We start from the raw sequence: 17,717 nt of genomic DNA, 5'->3' as shown, positions 1-17,717 counted from the left end.
GACAGCGGGGCAGCTCTCCCCAGTTCCTGTGCAGGAGGCTGCTGTCTCCACGGCTCAGCAGAGATGTGCACAGATACTCACTCTTCCAGATTACCCTTCCCTGCTCTCACACCCCCATCCACCTTAGGAGGCCTCAGTCAGGCATGACATCACTTCGCTACACATCTGATGGAAGCTCCAAATTTTCCACATGGAAGCACAAAGTCCCTCCTGACTATGAGAGCAGAGACCAGAGATGAAAGGACAGAAAGACATTTCCCCCTTCAAAAGCAGAAGCAGCCACCATTCACTGGGCGCTGGGCTGATGCATTTCAGGTGCATCAGGACCACTTTGAAATACCAGAAGTTTAAATTCTCTACCATCTCAGTACTACGTTTCACACCCTTCCTCACAGTGTCCAAAAGGGCACAAACTTCTCAGCTTCCTGTAAAAGCAGCACCTCACTTCAAAATAAAAAAAAAAACAAACCCAAACACAAAAACTCAAACCCAACCGATCAACAAGCCAAGACATACCATGGAGTACAGATGTTTGAGTGGATCCACACACTAATAACATTTTATGATGTGGATTAGGCTGGTCTACTAATGACCAATTTATTGTCTACGCTTACTGGAGAATCTCATATTCATTGAGATAATCCTTTTATTCCCTCACCATGACTGATTTCCTCTTCCAAAACACCTTTAGAAATGAGACACTAGTAAATAAAAATCTATGATGTCTGGAATCTGCTTAAAGGACCTCAGCATCCAGTGGGACTGCAAATAATTTCAGTAATGGGCCTTTCAGAACACTTTTCATTACTTTCTTAATTTGTGAAGTTACTTGCGGGAATAGTTATTGGAATTTAGAGACCACAAGCCCAATAAACAGAAATGAACCAACTTCTGAAGATGCATTCATCAGTAGAAATCTGACAGGAGTACATTTAAGAGCAACAGAAGGTATAATGCCAAATCCTTATTAGTTTTATTCAAACTAACTGACTTCATCACAAAGCTGAAGGATCTAAAGTCACTGTGCTTCGGCAACATTGGTTCTTCAGGTTTTTCAGACTGCATTAGGACTCCTCCTGAACTCCAGCTTTTAGCACGGAATGTCCTACTCTCAAGGTGCTTTCAGAACTGCAGAGTACGAAACCAGAAAAAGCTCCTTTGCAAGGAATTTTAGAAGGAACGCTTAGAATGCTAAACAGGCAGTAGCTCAAATTCTTCACAAAAAACCCCAAGAAAATATGGGGAAAAAGAATTCAGAGCTGGGCCTTACCGCAAGCAGCCAGAGGTGTTCTTGAAGACCGTTGTCCACTCGGCGTCGCGCGGCTTCGAGTCCTCGTTGGGCTCGCTCTCCCAGCCCGAGTGCGGGATGATCACCTCGTTGGTCAGCGTCTGCAGACCGTGGTTGATGATGACCATCTTCAGGGGCTCGTAGGAGGATAAATTCCACAGGGTGCCTGCAGGGGATTATTAAACACCTGGAGTGTAACAACTGTATTAAATCTGTAGGTTAAATAGAATCTCAGGATTCATGCAGAAGTGCTTGAAGGTTAAATCGTAAAACTAAACAAGAAGGCAAAGCAACTTGATGAGATGCCAGACCGGAAGCAGCTTAGGGAAAATCCCACAGCTTCTTCAACAAAGCAGGGAAGCACTTTTATCAAGACATGGATATTCTTGAACTCATCAAGCCCTACACAGAGTACATAAAAGTGATGTACTACTGGAGATTAATACAATTTTTCTGCTGTATACAGATTGTGTTACACTTTCAAGTATAACTATGCCTCAAAACATTAAAATTCATCCAGTGAAGTAAAGTATATTGAGCAAGTCCTAGGAGAGATGAATTTCTGGAGGATCACTGATCTTATGCTTATCTTTGGCACAAAATAATATTTCATTCAAGTCTCCTCTGTATTATTTACTTTCACGTTTTTCTGTCACAAGCAATATCTGTGTTCAAATCTCCTGGTGCCACAAGCATATGATTCCTTGAAGAAGCTGGAAACCAGGACTCCACTGTCTTTTTATTTTTACCTCAATTATGAGCCAAAGCAGACAGAAGTCAAACATTAAAACAGAGTAACAGAACAACAGCTTTATAGCTGCACAGTACCCAGTGCTGGAGAAGTGATACAGCCTCCCAGCAGACCTGTATCAGTGTCCTGACAGTTATTACTCACCAGGGTAGGACTAAAACAGAACACTCACTTCAGAGAGAATTCCTGCAAAGACCCAGCCAGGACCATCTGAGAACTGTCAGTAACAACACTTGGAGGGAGCCAGCCACACGCTTTTGGCCTCCAAGCAGAAGTGTGAGTTCTAGGGAGATTTCAGACAGCGCAAACAGAAAAGCCAGACTCCCCAAAACACACAAGGAATCTTGGCTAAACAGAATGAATATCAATCTGAGGCTCCCTGTGCTGCTATGACTATGAACTTGTGCAGATTACAGTGCAAACTGTAAATCTCCACCTCATTGTATATACATCTATAAAACACAACAGAACAACAAAAGTTCAACCTTTTGTTTCAGTCCCTTTCAATCTCCCCAAGTTTTAAAATCTACAATTTTCAAGCTTTAAAGGTAACTGGGAAATGCTTTGGATCTATTACCATGTGGCACAGCCTGAGGTGGGGACTTGCAGGAGCCTAGCAGTGACTGGATACAAAATAACATATTAATTAATAAAAAATACTCTGAGGCAGACAACAGAATGAACATCATAATGTTTCCTGCAGTCTTTTTTCCTAAAGTCATACAAAAACGACACCTTTTTGGCCTACTGCCCTTGCGACTCAGATACTGTATGAGATTTTTATAGCCTAATTTTAGCTTTCAAACAAGACTGTGTAGGTAAAATATGAATCTTATCTTTGTACCTACTACAATAAATCACTGTTTGTTGCTGCAAGACAACAAATATTGAAGAAAAAAAAGCAGAACTACACAGAAAGGGCTAATTGGCCCCCTTTTTGTTATCATAGAAAGCCTTTACATCTCAAACTGGCTCAAAAATATACAAAAACCTAATGCAAGTCAATAGTTATAATAAGACTAAAAAATGGACATATAAGCTACTCTATTAATTTTAAATACTTTACTAGAACATCTTTCTTCAGTTACTGGACACCAATTCCTTAAGCATGTCAGACTCACTCACATAAAAATAGTAAGTACAATTAAATCCCTAAATGCATGACTGGCTCAAGACTTGAAAATTCAAATTCTAAATCCGAACAGCCAGCACTGAAGGAGACGGATGAATCCTTGGAAATTATACAGGATCACCTCTGGAGCAAACCTAGATTCAAACTGAGAAGAGCAGGTGCAGAGTACCGTGGTTCTGGAGGTTCCTTCTGGGGACCAGAAATGGAGCACAGGGCCATTTGCAGTAGTAAAAACCCCAGGATTTGGAAAAGATGGCATCAGACAAGGAACTCACTACAGGGTTCCTAAGAATCCTGCTCTTCTAAAACTGCAAAATATTTCATCTGGAAACACTGCTGAGATGGGGAAGAGCTAAGCTTTAAAATCTGACAGCCTTTCAATGTGAAAAGCTCTCTCCTGAACACACATACTGCTTGTGCACCCAAAATCAGAGTCTGCTTCCTCCCCTTCCCTGGAGCAGTGATGTCATCTATTATCTCTAGAGCAGAACTCCAAACGCAAATTTTACTGCTTAAGAAGAATAAGGCAGATACGTGAGTAAAAAGTCAAAAATACCTATAAAATTTCCAAGGGCTCTAATAATACAGGATTGTAGGAAAGTTTTCCAGCGCTCAAACCTTTTGCTTGTTTTAAGACTTAGAGAATTGTGTCTAGACTTCAGTATCTTCAACCAGAGCATGTAAAACAAAATCATCACCTCCAAACTCTTCCTATATTCTCATTCACTAGAGGTTATTTCAAGAGACTAAATGCAACTGTGGATTCAACAGAGTTCCAACTGGATTGCAGCACTACCCTGCCCATCTTCATCAGCTTTAATGCTGTAACCCCACCCTGACCAAGAAAACCACCTGCTGCTATGGAAGCAGCTCCTCTACATACACAGAATTTTTATTTAGGGGCTGGCTGCAACTTATGCAATGAACTATTGGGCAAACACAATTTGATTGTAAATCTCAGTGAGTGACTACCAGACAACGGGGACTGGAGTTACACAGAACACCTTTCCCCCACCCTCTTTGATGAAAACTCTGCCAGAATTTTACAAGCTTTCAATTTCTCATCTGCCTCCCATCCCAAAAATCTTTCGTACAGAACAAGAACTAAAGAAGAATAAAAGACAGCCTTACTATTAAAAAAATTAGTGCAAACTCCTCAAATTATTCAAAAGGTCAAAGGACTTAAATTTATGACATTCTCTTTTCAGTAGTGGTCAAGTTGAGAACCTCAGCATGAGCTACTGCGCAACAGAACACACCATGAATGAGGTGTGTCTCATCTTCTGAGAAGCCCTGGAATAGAAAATGGAAGGAGAAAGCTCATCTGAGATCAGCAAGCTGAGAAGAGCAGGGGACTTCAGAGAGGAGTCCAGGTCTGAGCAGTTGACAGGACCTCAGCACCAATCAGTGCCCAGGATCTGAGAGTTCTGAGCCAGCTGATTTATCTGCAAGTTGCTATTCGAGCATTAGATCAAAATATTTTATCTGCAGAGCATTTCGAAGGTCAATCATTTTTCAATTATAATCAATTTGGCAGCAGGAAAATCACGTCCTGCACCACTTAAAATCAGTGCAATGTCATTAAACAACAAAATTACTCCAACGTTCTCACAAAGAACAAAATTATTCATTACAGCTCCCAACTTCTGATTGCTTTTCAAAGAAAGTAATAGAATTTTGGTCTTGCATATCTGATGGGAACATTTCCTCCACAAAAACCTTATCACTCAAGATAAAACTTTTGTAGTTTTCCCAATCAGAACAGATTTAATTCCTTATCAGCGTAATCCTCATTTCTCTCTTTTTCTCAAGAAAATGATCCACTGAGAGTACAGCAGTACAGCTACAAGCCTTGCAAGAAATGAAGGAAGAATTTTATGGAGTATTTCTCAACAGAACTCTACTCATGATTTACTTACGGGCAAGCTAATGCTTAAATCAAGCTTTTCTCAGTGCAGTGGCTAGGAAACATTTTGTAACTCCACACTTTAAAAAGAAAAATAAGTGAGATCTGTGGTATTTTATGAATGTATCTTTGAGTTTAGAAAGCAGTTTTTGCACACTTCACAGATCTGACCTCGAGGGACATCACGTTTAGTGCCATCTGCAGGTATGTCCAGAACACTTGGTAAAACAGAGATGGCACTAACCCAAAGCAGCTTTTCAAATTCTGCTAAAACTAGTGCTATCTGTAAGAAAAAAATGTACAGACTGGCTTAATCTGGCAGCAGTGGTGTATCAGTACACTCCGCCTGCTCCCAAAATTTAATGTCAAAACAGTTACCTACCTTGTGTTCTCCAAATGTGTATCCTGGGAGCTGCCCAAGGGAACACACTCCCAGCACTGCCAGACTCACTCCTTCAGCACTGATGCCACACATCTGAATTCTCCCTCGATGCTGCATCCACATCTTGGGTGTGTTTAACTCACTGGTGCGGCTTCTACCCCACTCCATTACTGCAGTGACCAGACCCAGCTGTGGCTGCTGCATCAGGTCACCAAGCAAAGGAGAAGCCCTGGAGCTGTACCAAAGCCGAGGACTGACTCTCACATTAGATGAGAACAATGGTCTCTCTTGCCAGAATATCAGAGTGTCCTACTGTGTGCACCCAGGTACCTCCTGTCCTGCAGGCAGTGTTCCACAGCCAGAGAAACAAAACTTCAAGCCTGGAACTGCTCTTGAATTCTGAAAACTGAATTATTTAAACATCTTTAAGTTACCTGAATCTCTTTCGAAAGCAGGATTATTTTATCATTTGTCCTTAGCTGGGATGACCAGCTGGTGATTACTACTGAGCCTTTGAAACAGAGCCAGTATTGAGTTAAAGAACGATTAAACTGTAGAAAAATCAATGTGTCATACCAAACTTGAATTTGGAGCCTGCTAAAAGAAATAAACACAACAAACCCCGTATGCAGTTGTATTTTCTTTTTTTTTTTGGTCTTTTTTCCTAATGCATTTCTGATGAAGTCCCCAGACATTCTACTCCAGACACACTGAAAAACTTTCATGGCAAAGGTAGGTTTTGGTTTATCACTAGGGAAAAGCACCCAGATAGGAAGTCGTGATTGCTACCAGGAGAACATTGGAATTGTGATCGGAATTTCTGAGGCTGCAGAACACAGTCCTTTTGTAGCAGCCCTGCCTGAATGCTCCCTTTGCACTTCAAGCTGACTCCTGTTTCTCTCTGCTGACTTCTGGAGCTCATTTTACGAATGGACAATTCCACGTTATCAGCCAGAGCTTTGAACACGGACTGCAAGTACAGCAGCACCAGTCACAGAGGCATTGCTGGAATATTCTTCTTTTCTGGCTGATGCTTGAATGTCTCACACCGGATCTGGTGATATCATTTTAGAAGGGGAATGAAATTATTCCTGGTTAGGTGGAGATTAAATGCACATCATCTGTTACTGGACATCTGTTTGGGTTAATGCCCTTAATATTCATGGTGTTTTTCAGTAAGGGGAAATAAAGAGCTCTAAATAACAAAAGCTAAGATGGAATAAAAACGCTATGTTTAATTGGGGAAAACTACTGCCAAATAAAATGCATTTGAACTCTAAAGCTAATTAATCAACGGGAAATCAAAGCAATCGCCATTTACAGTGAAAAAGGAAAAACATCCAGTTTGATTTTGCCATCACAGAAGTGACTGATTACCACTTAGCACTATAATGATATTCCTTCAGAGTAAATTATAGACCAGCTTCTCCTTTCTTGAATTTAAGGAAATAAATTTATTGCTTCTCAGCACTCCAGAAATGAGTTTTGATTAAACTAGTACAGTAGATAAACAGATATTCTTTATTAAAAAAAAAAAATTAAGTCTGCCATCATATAAAATGAGTGCAACAAATAGAATATAAATACCACCTGCAGCTTCCATGTTGAAGCAGAGCACAGACAGCTCTCAAAGCACAACCAGCACGTGCTACTCAGAGGTTCTGACAAAACAGACAGCTCTCCTTTGCCAACTCACTGGAAAAAGGCTGGGAAAATATCCTGCTAGTTTCAACACTGTATATTTAGACCTAGTTTGCTAAATAGCCTGTAATGGCTGTGGAAGAACAGATGGAACACCCAAGGCCACTCTTCATCTCAGAGAATTATGATTACCAGTAAAAACTTAAGGAGAGCTACTATAATTTTTGAGGAAATTACAGAATTATGATGTTTACCTCTAATGGCTTAATCAATGTTTGCAACTGGGTCTACCTGCACAAGCCAACATTGATAAAGCAGCTAAACAGTTTCAGCCCTGGACCCATTTTCATCCTCACAAAGCTTTCTGAAAAATTCTGTTCTGGCACAAAAATTCATTGGAACTGCTCTGGTCCCCATCCAAACATCCCCTGCAGCTTCTCAGAAGAGCAAGGGAAATCCATTTCACTCCTCATGATTTATGGGAGACTGAAGAACAATATCTTTCTCCTTACTTTAAGAGCTGACATACTTTTCCACCCTTTTCCACTTAATGGCTGAACTTTGAAACTTGGCATATACTTTATTGCTCTTTTTGGATGATGTCCAAGACCAAGTTCAAATAAAAAACAGGTTAAATAATGGAGCTGTAAGTGTTTGAAAACTCTCAGCAAAGTGTGCACGAGCTCAGTAACCTGAAATGTAATTCTCCGTTTTCCAGCCTTTGCAACAAACAAATCCATGTCCAGAGTAGCAAGAGCAGACCCTAAGCTCCCTAAAAACCCAAGTTTTCCAGCCCAGAAAGTTTATATACAGCCTCAGAGTCTTCAGCACCAGGGGCTGGAAGTGTCCTGATGAAACTGACTGTTCTCTAAATTGGAGGGAGTGAGGACATGGCAGCAGGATTGTTTTATAAGAGATTAACAAGGAAATATTTAGCTCAGTGTATCTTACCTCATGATTTCAACACGCTGAGGGCACGTGCACTACAAATTACCTGTCAGTGGAGCTGCTGTAACTCATTTAAGCTTCAGTAACCCAAGCACACGTGACTGCAGGCTACACCCAGGGTACATCCATCCCTCAGCAGCCAGGGAATCCCAAGTGCACCAAACACAGAGATGATCTCGATCCCCTCCTGACAGGCACACGTCAGGCTCTCAACCCCATAAACGCAGTGCAGCTACACAACAGCTGCAGCCAGTGATCTAAATTCTCCTTCAATGCTCTAATCTCCAGAAATTCTTGTTCCTGAAGCTGAAAGGACCGTTCTAAAGACTAACCCATTAACGAAATCACAGACACTGACCTGTAATCAGCTCTCTGACTTCCATGTCGTTTGTTTTTCGCAACAGCCTGATCAACGCGGGGATCCCATCGCAGTTCTTTATGGCCACTTTGTTTTCATTATCCTTCCCGTAGGAGATGTTTCTGAGAGCCCCGCAGGCCTTGCGATGGACCTCGGGCTTTGGGTGATCCAGCAGCCCCACGAGGATCGGGATGCCTTTGAGGTGCCTCACGTCCTTTTTGATTTTGTCGTTCTCGTAGCACAGGTGCTGCAGGTAGGCGGCGGCGTTGGACTTGACGGGGTCGATGGGGTGGCTGAGCATGGCGATGACCTCGGGCAGGTCGGGGTCCCTCCAGCGCGGGTCCTTGCGGATGCTGTCGATGGACGGCGAGCGCTTCCCCAGGCGGTCGATGCTGGCCATGCTGCCGCGCTCCGGCTGCGCCAGCGGCGCCGCGTAGCCGCCATGCAGGTACGGGATCCTCTCTTCAACCATCTCCGTCTCGATGGGGTCATCGTAGCCCCTGGGAGAAGCCATGGGCCCAAGACAGAGAGAAGGAAAAAAAGAAAAAAAGCACGTTTAAGCACTCAGTAACTCAGAGGCAATATGGAGATTTCAGCCACAAGCAAACATTTTAACATCACAAACATCACTGGGACAGCATATTTACAGTTTCCGATAGTTTATTTGTAGTAACTTGAAAATTAACCGTAGTTGATTTCTCAGCAGTGATGGGACTCCAGCAGAGTGTTTGTTTGGCTAGCAATGAAATGATGACAGGAACTGCAAGCCATCAAACAGATTGCTTTCATTTTGGTCACTTGGCAAAGCAATTACAACAGAGCTGGATTACATTTAGTAGGAAACACTGATCTTCATTAATGCTGCTACTCCTGCAACAAACCAAAACTCTAATTAAAGGCATTCAAGGCCTGGGCAGAGACCACAGACGTATTTCAGCAAGTCTGACAAGTTCCACTACGTTTCCATGTTGATGCTCACACAAGTGCACTCTAAACTATACTCTTAATCAATATTGCCATAAACCACCCTCATACATATATTTTTTTCAAACCAGCAGCAGCCTTCTGCTCTAGAGTTTTTTCCTGGACAGGTTTGCTACTGTCCCAGTATTGCAGTTAGCTCAGTCAAGCAAGTGGTTTTAATTGCTACAAAACGTTTCCTACAATCTTTCATCTGAAGCACTGAGTGATGTTATTGAACCATTTCTGATGTCATGCTCAAGTATAGACTATTAGAAGTCAGGAAGAAGACTGAGCTTGCTGTCATCCCAAAGGGACTGATAATTAAACCGGGCTCTGGGGAGAAGAGCAACCGGAGATGGAGACTGAACTTAGTCTCGTACAATTAACGCTTTTAATGTTAAAAGCGCCTCTCCTGACTTTACGTTGCTTTAATTGCTGTTCTAAACCATAAACTGAATGAAAGGATACAAATGGGCAAGTATCCAAAACTCAGAATGGATCTGAAGAAATCCTTTTATTGATGCAGTTATTTGTGTATGTATAATTCAGCAGTTGCTCCACACAGTAATTTACACTATCTGGACAGTCGTGTTTTCTGCTACAGAACAAAGCTGTTTCCGTCACTCCAAGCAGAAAGCAACAACATTGAAATTATTTGCTTCTGTGAACGCACACAGGGCAGAAAGAATAACAAAACCCCTTAGCTACTTCTCAAAATTCTGTTATTACAAATGCAAATTTGCGATAACCAGCATTAAAACTACAACAAAACCTCATTTCTCAAACTCGTCCTCATGTTAAATTCTTTTTCACTTCATAAAATCAACAGAAGATTAATTTTAATAATTGCACAGCTGTTTCTTGCTTGACTTGGTAACTCACAATTCAGAACATCTCAGTCCTGTGAGCTGCCCACAAGATAACTGTGCAACACCTCAATTACACCTGCACAATTAAGTTTCTTTCTCCTTCTCATCCGTGCAAGTACACAAAGCTAATTACTGTCCTGGGACGCTTTATTTCCACAAAGCCTTCCAAACAGAACCACAGAGCTGGCCTATCTTCCTCATGCTGTATCCTCTTCCCTTTGCCACACAAAAGCACCTTGGTTTCGTAACATTTATCAAAAGAAAACTTCAGAGTCAGGACTTGAAATTCCACCACTGTCATGACAAAAGAGTAACACAAGTCTTGTACCAAAAACACTAATTTTTTTTGGCCAATTACTACTTACTAAATATGGGTGAAAATACCTGGAGTCAAGAATTAATCATTAAAAAAGAAAATTAAATAAGATCACAACCCTACTTTAAAACAAGACAACACCTCTCAAGTATCAGTAGAGAAGAGGATGAAAACAAAACCCCACAGCTGCTGGAATAAGCCCACACAGGCCAGATCCAACATTCCCCTGAGGATGAAAGTGTCAAGTGCCCCTGCTAATGCAGCAGTGACAGAACTCAGTGACTGTACCTGGCAACAAAGAAAACAGCTGCACACTTGCACCCTGAAGACCCCAGTATGCAGAAACTCTGAGATCTTGTATGAGAACCTAAGAGCTGTTCAAGAAAGCTCAGCCAAGGCAAGTGCCACACCACTTCAGATTCACATCACTAAATACAGTGATCGAGGCGAGGGAAGGTTATAACAACAACAGGGGAAGCAGTCTAACAAAACAGGTTATGGGCAAAGGAGCAGAACAACTGCTCAGAGTGAGGCAGAAGAGGAGCCACAAGCCTCATCACCTCTCCTTCCACAGAGGGCTGGAAGACCAGACTGGCAGAGTGAGAAAGTCAAAAGCAAGTGTCTGTCAGGGCATTAAACCCTGATAGTATACTTACAGGTATTAAACCCTGTAAGTGTGTCACCAACATACTTACACACTGGGAGAGTAAAGAAATCCTGTTTCTGACTCAGACTGGTGCAGACCAGATGTGATTTTTCACTTCCACATCACTGGAGCAGCTAGGCTGGGAAGGAAAAGCCACTCGATAGAAAACAGGACTAACAAGAGCTTCAGCAGATACTGCTCTCAGGAGACCAAGAGCTCTTTGCTCTTAGGACTGAAGAGCTCTGGTGCTATGCCAGAGTTGCTGACTGCAAGCATCTTGCCTTCTGTCTGTTTCTAGCAAGGCAGCCGAGTTTTTAGAATGTCATGGGTCTCACTAATCACCTGTCTCAGGGAATTGCTCTAAACACATTCCAGTATAGTTAAAAACATGGAGAGAGCCTGTGGATTTATCATCTTCCTTACGGCTTCAACATAGGCACATTTTAGCAAACAGGTGAAGGATTTAAACATTTAATCCTCAACAACTTCTACAAGTGTTACGTTCATTACAGTTTGCAGCTAGTGCCTGCTTTGGATAGAAGACCAGAAAGGTTTGGGATTTCAGCAGGGAACTTTGTGCCAAACATCAAAGAGGAGACGTAAAGACTCTGCACAACAAGATTCTACTCTTGGCCAGGCTCTGTTCCCTGACAGGATACACAAGGGGATTCAAAACTAGAGTGAATCCTCTGCTGGGACAAGCCTGAGTTATGGGCCATATGGCTGAAACACCAAAACCCCATGAAGTGGAAACACCTACGAACTGCCAATGGATGAGCTGACTCAGTTGCCTCCTGCCACATCAAACTCTGCCATTTATCACCTTCTCCTATCCAAATATTATCAAACTGAATCCACACTAAAGAAGAGAGAAAAAACACAAGTATTTTTCAAACTGACCACATTGCTTGCCTCACCCTGTTCTGCCCAGGCACGTCCATAAACTCCTGCCCCAAACCAGACAACATCCCAATGTTGCCCATATCCACTTGGAATGGGTCAATCTAGGCCACAAGTGCTGACTGAAAGTTCATCTACACCTACAAGCCTTTATATTCTGAACTGAAAAAAGCACCAGAAGAAGAGTGAGCCTGACATGTACAGTGTTACCAGTACTCACTCTCTATACACAGACAGACCCACTGGTCAAGGTATTTCATCTAAAATCTCGCTCATTTCCTGATAAAATAATTTGGACGGTGGAGTGACCACCAAATATGGTCTTCAGTGTCTTAAATTGTCTATGCCAGAAGCCTGATTTAACAGTAGAAAACCGTGTTGTTGTTGATTTAGTCAACATTAAAAATTTACACCCTGTCTAGTCCGGAATAGTAACAATGGCAATAGCTGCTCCAGAGCTCTTAGGGAAAAACAAGGTCCCACGAATGCTCACGTAAGTGCAAACTGCAGTGATCCACTCTGGGAAGAAATCACCACCAAGGCAAGAAAAAGCTGAACAGGAGTTACTTAAATTAGTAAAGTGAATTACGACTTGCCATTTTTTACAGCTTGTGTGTGTTAAATCCAATTTAGCAATTAAGAAATATTCAAATAGTAGTAGGGATTTGTTTGTGAATAAAAGTATTCAGTACTTCCAGCTTCTCTTTCAAAAAAGGACTGTGTATAAAACATCCAGCATGCAGTAAAAAAAGACTTTTTAAAAACTATAGAAAAACACCTAGTATAATACAGGAAACCCATCAAATGAAGGAAAAAAGGGCACAAACTCAATTAAAGATGTGTAAATGCCTTCACAAGTAAACCTGAGTAACATTAAATCAGTATTATACACCCCAAATACTCTTCTTCTTCTCTGACTCAAATTTACTATGCAACTTGACTTACACCACACCAGAGCCTAAGCTGAGGGGAAGAACAAGAAGTGCCAGGTACTCCTGCAGAAAGTGATGTATCTTACATGAGACTCAGTATGAAGGAAAACGAAGCCCAGCCACAAGCAATGAGGAGCCAACAGAGGGAATATTTGCCTTTGTGCATTTATCTGGATTTGGAGATTTGGAGATGTTTGTGAAGAGGCACATTTTCCCCAAATTTAAAATGAAATATAAGTGGCTTAAAATGAGGCTGGTGATGACAGAAGAAAAGCACAAATAGGTACTTATCTGTGTGATCAAATGGAGCAGGCAAGAGCTGGAAAGAACAATCTGTACTTGTAATCCCCTTGCCTAGAAACCCCTCCAGACACAGCTGGGCTGCCTCATCACACAGGGAGTCAGACTCTCTAGCACAGATTCAGATGAGAAACCTCCACTCAAGGCCTGTCAGAACAGGAGCTGACAGTAAGGACTCTTATTTTGCCTTTAAACTACTACCTAATGAAGTAGCACGTACTGGGAAGAACATGAGAGAACAGCTCAGTGAGTCATCAGTGAAGAAATTCTGTTCAGGACACAACGAGATGGAGATGCCCAAGTTGAAAGTTGGTGCAACATAGAACAGTGTCCAATGGAGTTGTTAAATCTGCTCTACACATACAAACTTTTTGAAATCAAAAGTGACATCAATTAATCACATTCATTTAATAATTTTCACTGAAATAAAAATAAAAAAACACTAAAGAGGAATAATAAATTAGCAATTACCCTCATCTAGTACAAAGCACTACTTGTAGTCTTTATTTTCTTGTAGATCAGTAGCATATCTGAAATGCAGGTTTATTGAATTTTTCAAGTATTTCTTTGAAATGTCAAAAAGTAACTGCCTATGAAGAGGCCCTCATACAATTTTCTTATGTTCTCTACAGCTAAAGTTTGCTGCCATAGTCAGGCTAATTATTTGTCAAAGCCTCTTGATCACATTAAATATGGAAAAAGCCTCACAACAAAAGAAATGTAGAAGAAAAATTATGAACTGGTCCTATACAAACTGCAAGGAACAATAAATCAAAGGGATGTTTAATAAAAACACCAAATTTAAAAATGCAAATAGGTAGGTTCTAAGAATACATTTAATTATTAATTTTTCATACAGTTTAAAAAACGTTAATAAAACATTAAAAGCGTTGACGCCGGACTTTTTTTAGCAAGAACTGTAAACTTGCTAAGTTCAGGGAAACCCTGATCTGAGTGTGACAGATTCATCAGGACTGTGGCACCCACTGGATGCAGGTATTTCGTTCAGTCCCACAAACAGGCACGTGATTGCACTGCTGGGTAAGCCTGCAAAATCAAAGATGTCACAAAGGACTTGAAGGGTCTTCTGAGAGATATGCCTTGATACCCTTTCACTGGGATCCCTTTTTTTTCCCCTCTCACAAGTATAGATGACAGTTTGGAAGTGTTTCATTCTGTCTAGCACTAGAATGAACTTCCAGAACAGGGAAGGAAAACAGAACCACAAAACCATGAATGACATAACATCTCCAAGCAGGAGGACTCCGGGAAAACAAAAATCCCACCAACAACTGCTGCTAACGCAGCAAAGCCTGAGGTCAGAAATGTTAAGTCTAAAGACTGTCTACACACAGGGGCAGGTGGATCCAGACTCTTTACAGCTCTGGAAACTATTCCAAATTAAAAGGAAAAGAATGAGAACTAAAACCATATCAAAACATGAATCATGAGGATATGACTTCAAGCAGGCACATGTAAAATTTGTACATCCCTTGGAACACAAAGTATTACAAGTTTTTCAGGTCTGTACAAGATGACTTTCAGCTGAGTAACAGGACTTTTCCCAAGCCTGTGGGCTGTTGGGTTTTTTGTCAAATGCAAGAGCAGATACTTGTGAACACAGCGTAACTAATACAAGAAAACCTGGCATAAACCAGAACATTCCTTAGAAACTGGGCTGGACCAGAAGTAATTTGTAACTGGTCACTTAAATACAACACACATCCTCTTTTCTCCCCATCTATAAGCACAGGACAAAAACAATGATCTAGTCTTTCAGATCTGTGAGGTTCTGCACAACCTGGTCAGACAGCTGAGGGTGTGTGGTTAGCACAGGATCTGGGCTTAGACAGCTTGGCACCCCTTCACAACCAGGGATCAGCTCATCTGCCATCCCAACCAGCTGTTCAGAGCTTTTATTTGGCAGATGTGCACACAACCAGACCTGTCAGGAGTCTCACAGATCACAAATCCCTCTTTTCACCTTGCTAGTGTGGGATGGCTCCGGGGCAACACAATGCATTGACAACTCTTTTTTAGGAAGAGGGGAAAAAAAGTAACCTAACCTTCTTGTAACAAGATCATCTTTCTTTCTAAATTCAACCTCAACAAAGCAGCCCAGAATCACTGAAAAGGTCCTTGAGCTCCAGCCCTCCCCTCTCTTCTTTACTTCACGTGTGTTTTGTACACGTGTTTTTCTGTCAAGTAATTCCAGAACGTACCAGATCGCAGTTTGAATGTACACAATGAACTAAGCAAAAGCTGCAGAACAGCACCGTGAAAAACAAATGGGTTTTACCTTCCTTTGTGAGGTCTTCCTCTCTCTGGCACACCTGCAGACGTCCTCCTGTTCACAGTGGAGTAATCCGGATCCAGTTCGTACCCTTCATCGTCCACTCCGAGGCTGCGGTTGTCATCCTCCAGTCCGTAGGGCTCCGGCTGGAAGCGCTCGGGTTGAGAGCGGTTCAAGTCAACGCTGCTGCCCACTGGCACCTGAGGCTGGGCCACGGGCCCGTAGTTCTCCCTCCTGCTGGGCAGGGTGAAGCTGCCGTCATCGGGCCGGTAGGTGCCCCCCGGCACGTAGGCGTAGCGGGGCCGGTAGTTGACGCCCCGGGACAAGCTGCCGTAGTTGTCCGAGAGGTCTCCGTAGCCGTCGTGGCCGACGTAGGGGCGGTACTGGCCCTCGTGGCTCTCGGGGTACGAGTCGTTGTAGCTGTTGTAGGATCGGGTTAGGGTGGACGAGGCCTGGGGGGTGATGAAGCGCTCGCCGTTCTTCAGGTACCTCCTGTCGATGGAGTCCGTGTAGCTGCCCATGGGCGACGAGCCGTCCATGGCAGGCAGCCCATCCGGCCCCAGCGGCACCTGCCGCACCGTCCTCGTGGTCACCGTCTTGACCATCTTGGTAACCTGGCAGGGAGCAGCGAGTAAACGTGTTAATGTTCTCCTGCTGCATAACGTGCTGAGACACACGGGGAGGCGGGAGAGTGAAACGGGGTGAGAGCACCACACGGCAAACCGCTGTGCCGTGCCTGTCGCAGCAATCGGCTCAGCTATCCGCTGTCGGAATGAACGGGGGAAAAATACTTTGAAAAAAGCACTCCGGGCTCTTACCACCAAGTCAAAACCACTGCAGCCGTGTGACAGCACGTGGAAGCAGTACAAAGTCATTATACCAGTTCCCATTCCCCCAAAATGTTTTTCAGGAGACATCTGTCCTAGAGAAGACTCCGCTATATGTTGTGGAGCCACAACCTGTCCTCCCACAGCTATAGGACAAATACCACATCATATTCTCTAGTTTAACAAAAATAGACTTATGTGCTTCTGCCTGATCTGGATCAAACTTGCACCTCTGTGTAATTTGATGGAGCTCAAATTTGGCAGTAATATTTAGGAAACCGTGATCTCCAACAGAGAAGTTTTGTTACTTAGGATTCTGACAAAAGCCACTGTATTTACAAACTAGCAAAGGGCCTCCTGTATGCGCTGGTATCTGGGTTCCATCAATTTCTGTACAGTCTTCCAGAGTGACCAACAAAAGCTCTTTTGGAAAGAACAGGAAGTCCAGCAGATACCAGTCTATCCTCAGTCGCCCTAACCCAAACAAAATTACTTTAACATATATAAAGTTACCCTAACCCCAGTAAGTGCTGATTTTTCAGCACAACCAAGCAACAAAACAGCACATCCACAAAGAGGAGAGGGAGAATCAACCCTCCTGACAGTATTAAACACACCAGGGAAAGAACACCAAATTAGTAAAAGGTATTTGGGGTTTCTAAGCTATTACAGACATAAATAAGCATCAGTAAATGACACTTTTCTTCATCCAAGTCTCAGAATGAAATGCTACACTCAAGGGAAATGTTAATCACAATGTGTATCCCTGGACTGCTCAGTGGCTCTGAAGTCCAAATAAATATTTTGACCTATAGCCTCCGATTTAAACAGTGAGATTGGCAACAGATTAGCCAAGCTGCTGCAAAGCAAAATAATTAGAGCACAGCTCTTGAAGTGGCTCCAGACGTGTCCTCTAGCCAGATGTTTTCACAAAGAAACCCCAAACAGAAAAAAGATTCACCCAAACAGCATTTCTTTTCCTAGACACATCTGTGAGCAAATGATACTTCACCATAATGAAGTAATGAAATCCTACAAGACTGAAAGCAGCACAAATGCCTCTCCACCAGGAGTGTAATTAACAGCAACACGATGCTGAATACAGCATAGCCAGGTACCAACGTGACCTCTGTATCTGATTTGAGCCAGAGCTGAAAGAATTTTCCACTTCAATACAAAGGGATTTCCTCGGCAAGTAAACATCAAGAAAGATGCTATCCCTTCCAAGCCGCTGAATCTTTTCTCCCTTTTTCAAAGCACACATT

The 17,717-nt window shown here is 42.5% G+C and overlaps 1 protein-coding gene across 10 annotated transcripts in view; it reads right to left on the bottom strand.

Moving 5' to 3' along the window:
- ARVCF (ARVCF delta catenin family member) overlaps positions 1-17,717 on the bottom strand; it is a 246,832-nt gene that overhangs the window by 62,641 nt on the left and 166,474 nt on the right. For all 10 annotated transcript variants that reach the window (XM_058422876.1, XM_040081323.2, XM_040081324.2 and 7 more), the window contains 3 exons: positions 15,632-16,239; positions 8,407-8,906; positions 1,271-1,454 (listed from right to left, as the gene is read on the bottom strand). In XM_058422876.1, coding sequence (XP_058278859.1) covers positions 1,271-1,454; positions 8,407-8,906; positions 15,632-16,239 — 1,292 coding nt within the window. The remainder of the gene's footprint in view (positions 1-1,270; positions 1,455-8,406; positions 8,907-15,631; positions 16,240-17,717) is intronic.

This window comes from Hirundo rustica, chromosome 17, assembly GCF_015227805.2.
Source record: "Hirundo rustica isolate bHirRus1 chromosome 17, bHirRus1.pri.v3, whole genome shotgun sequence".
NCBI lineage: Eukaryota > Metazoa > Chordata > Aves > Passeriformes > Hirundinidae > Hirundo > Hirundo rustica.
This window is presented reverse-complemented; position numbering and strand designations above follow the sequence as displayed.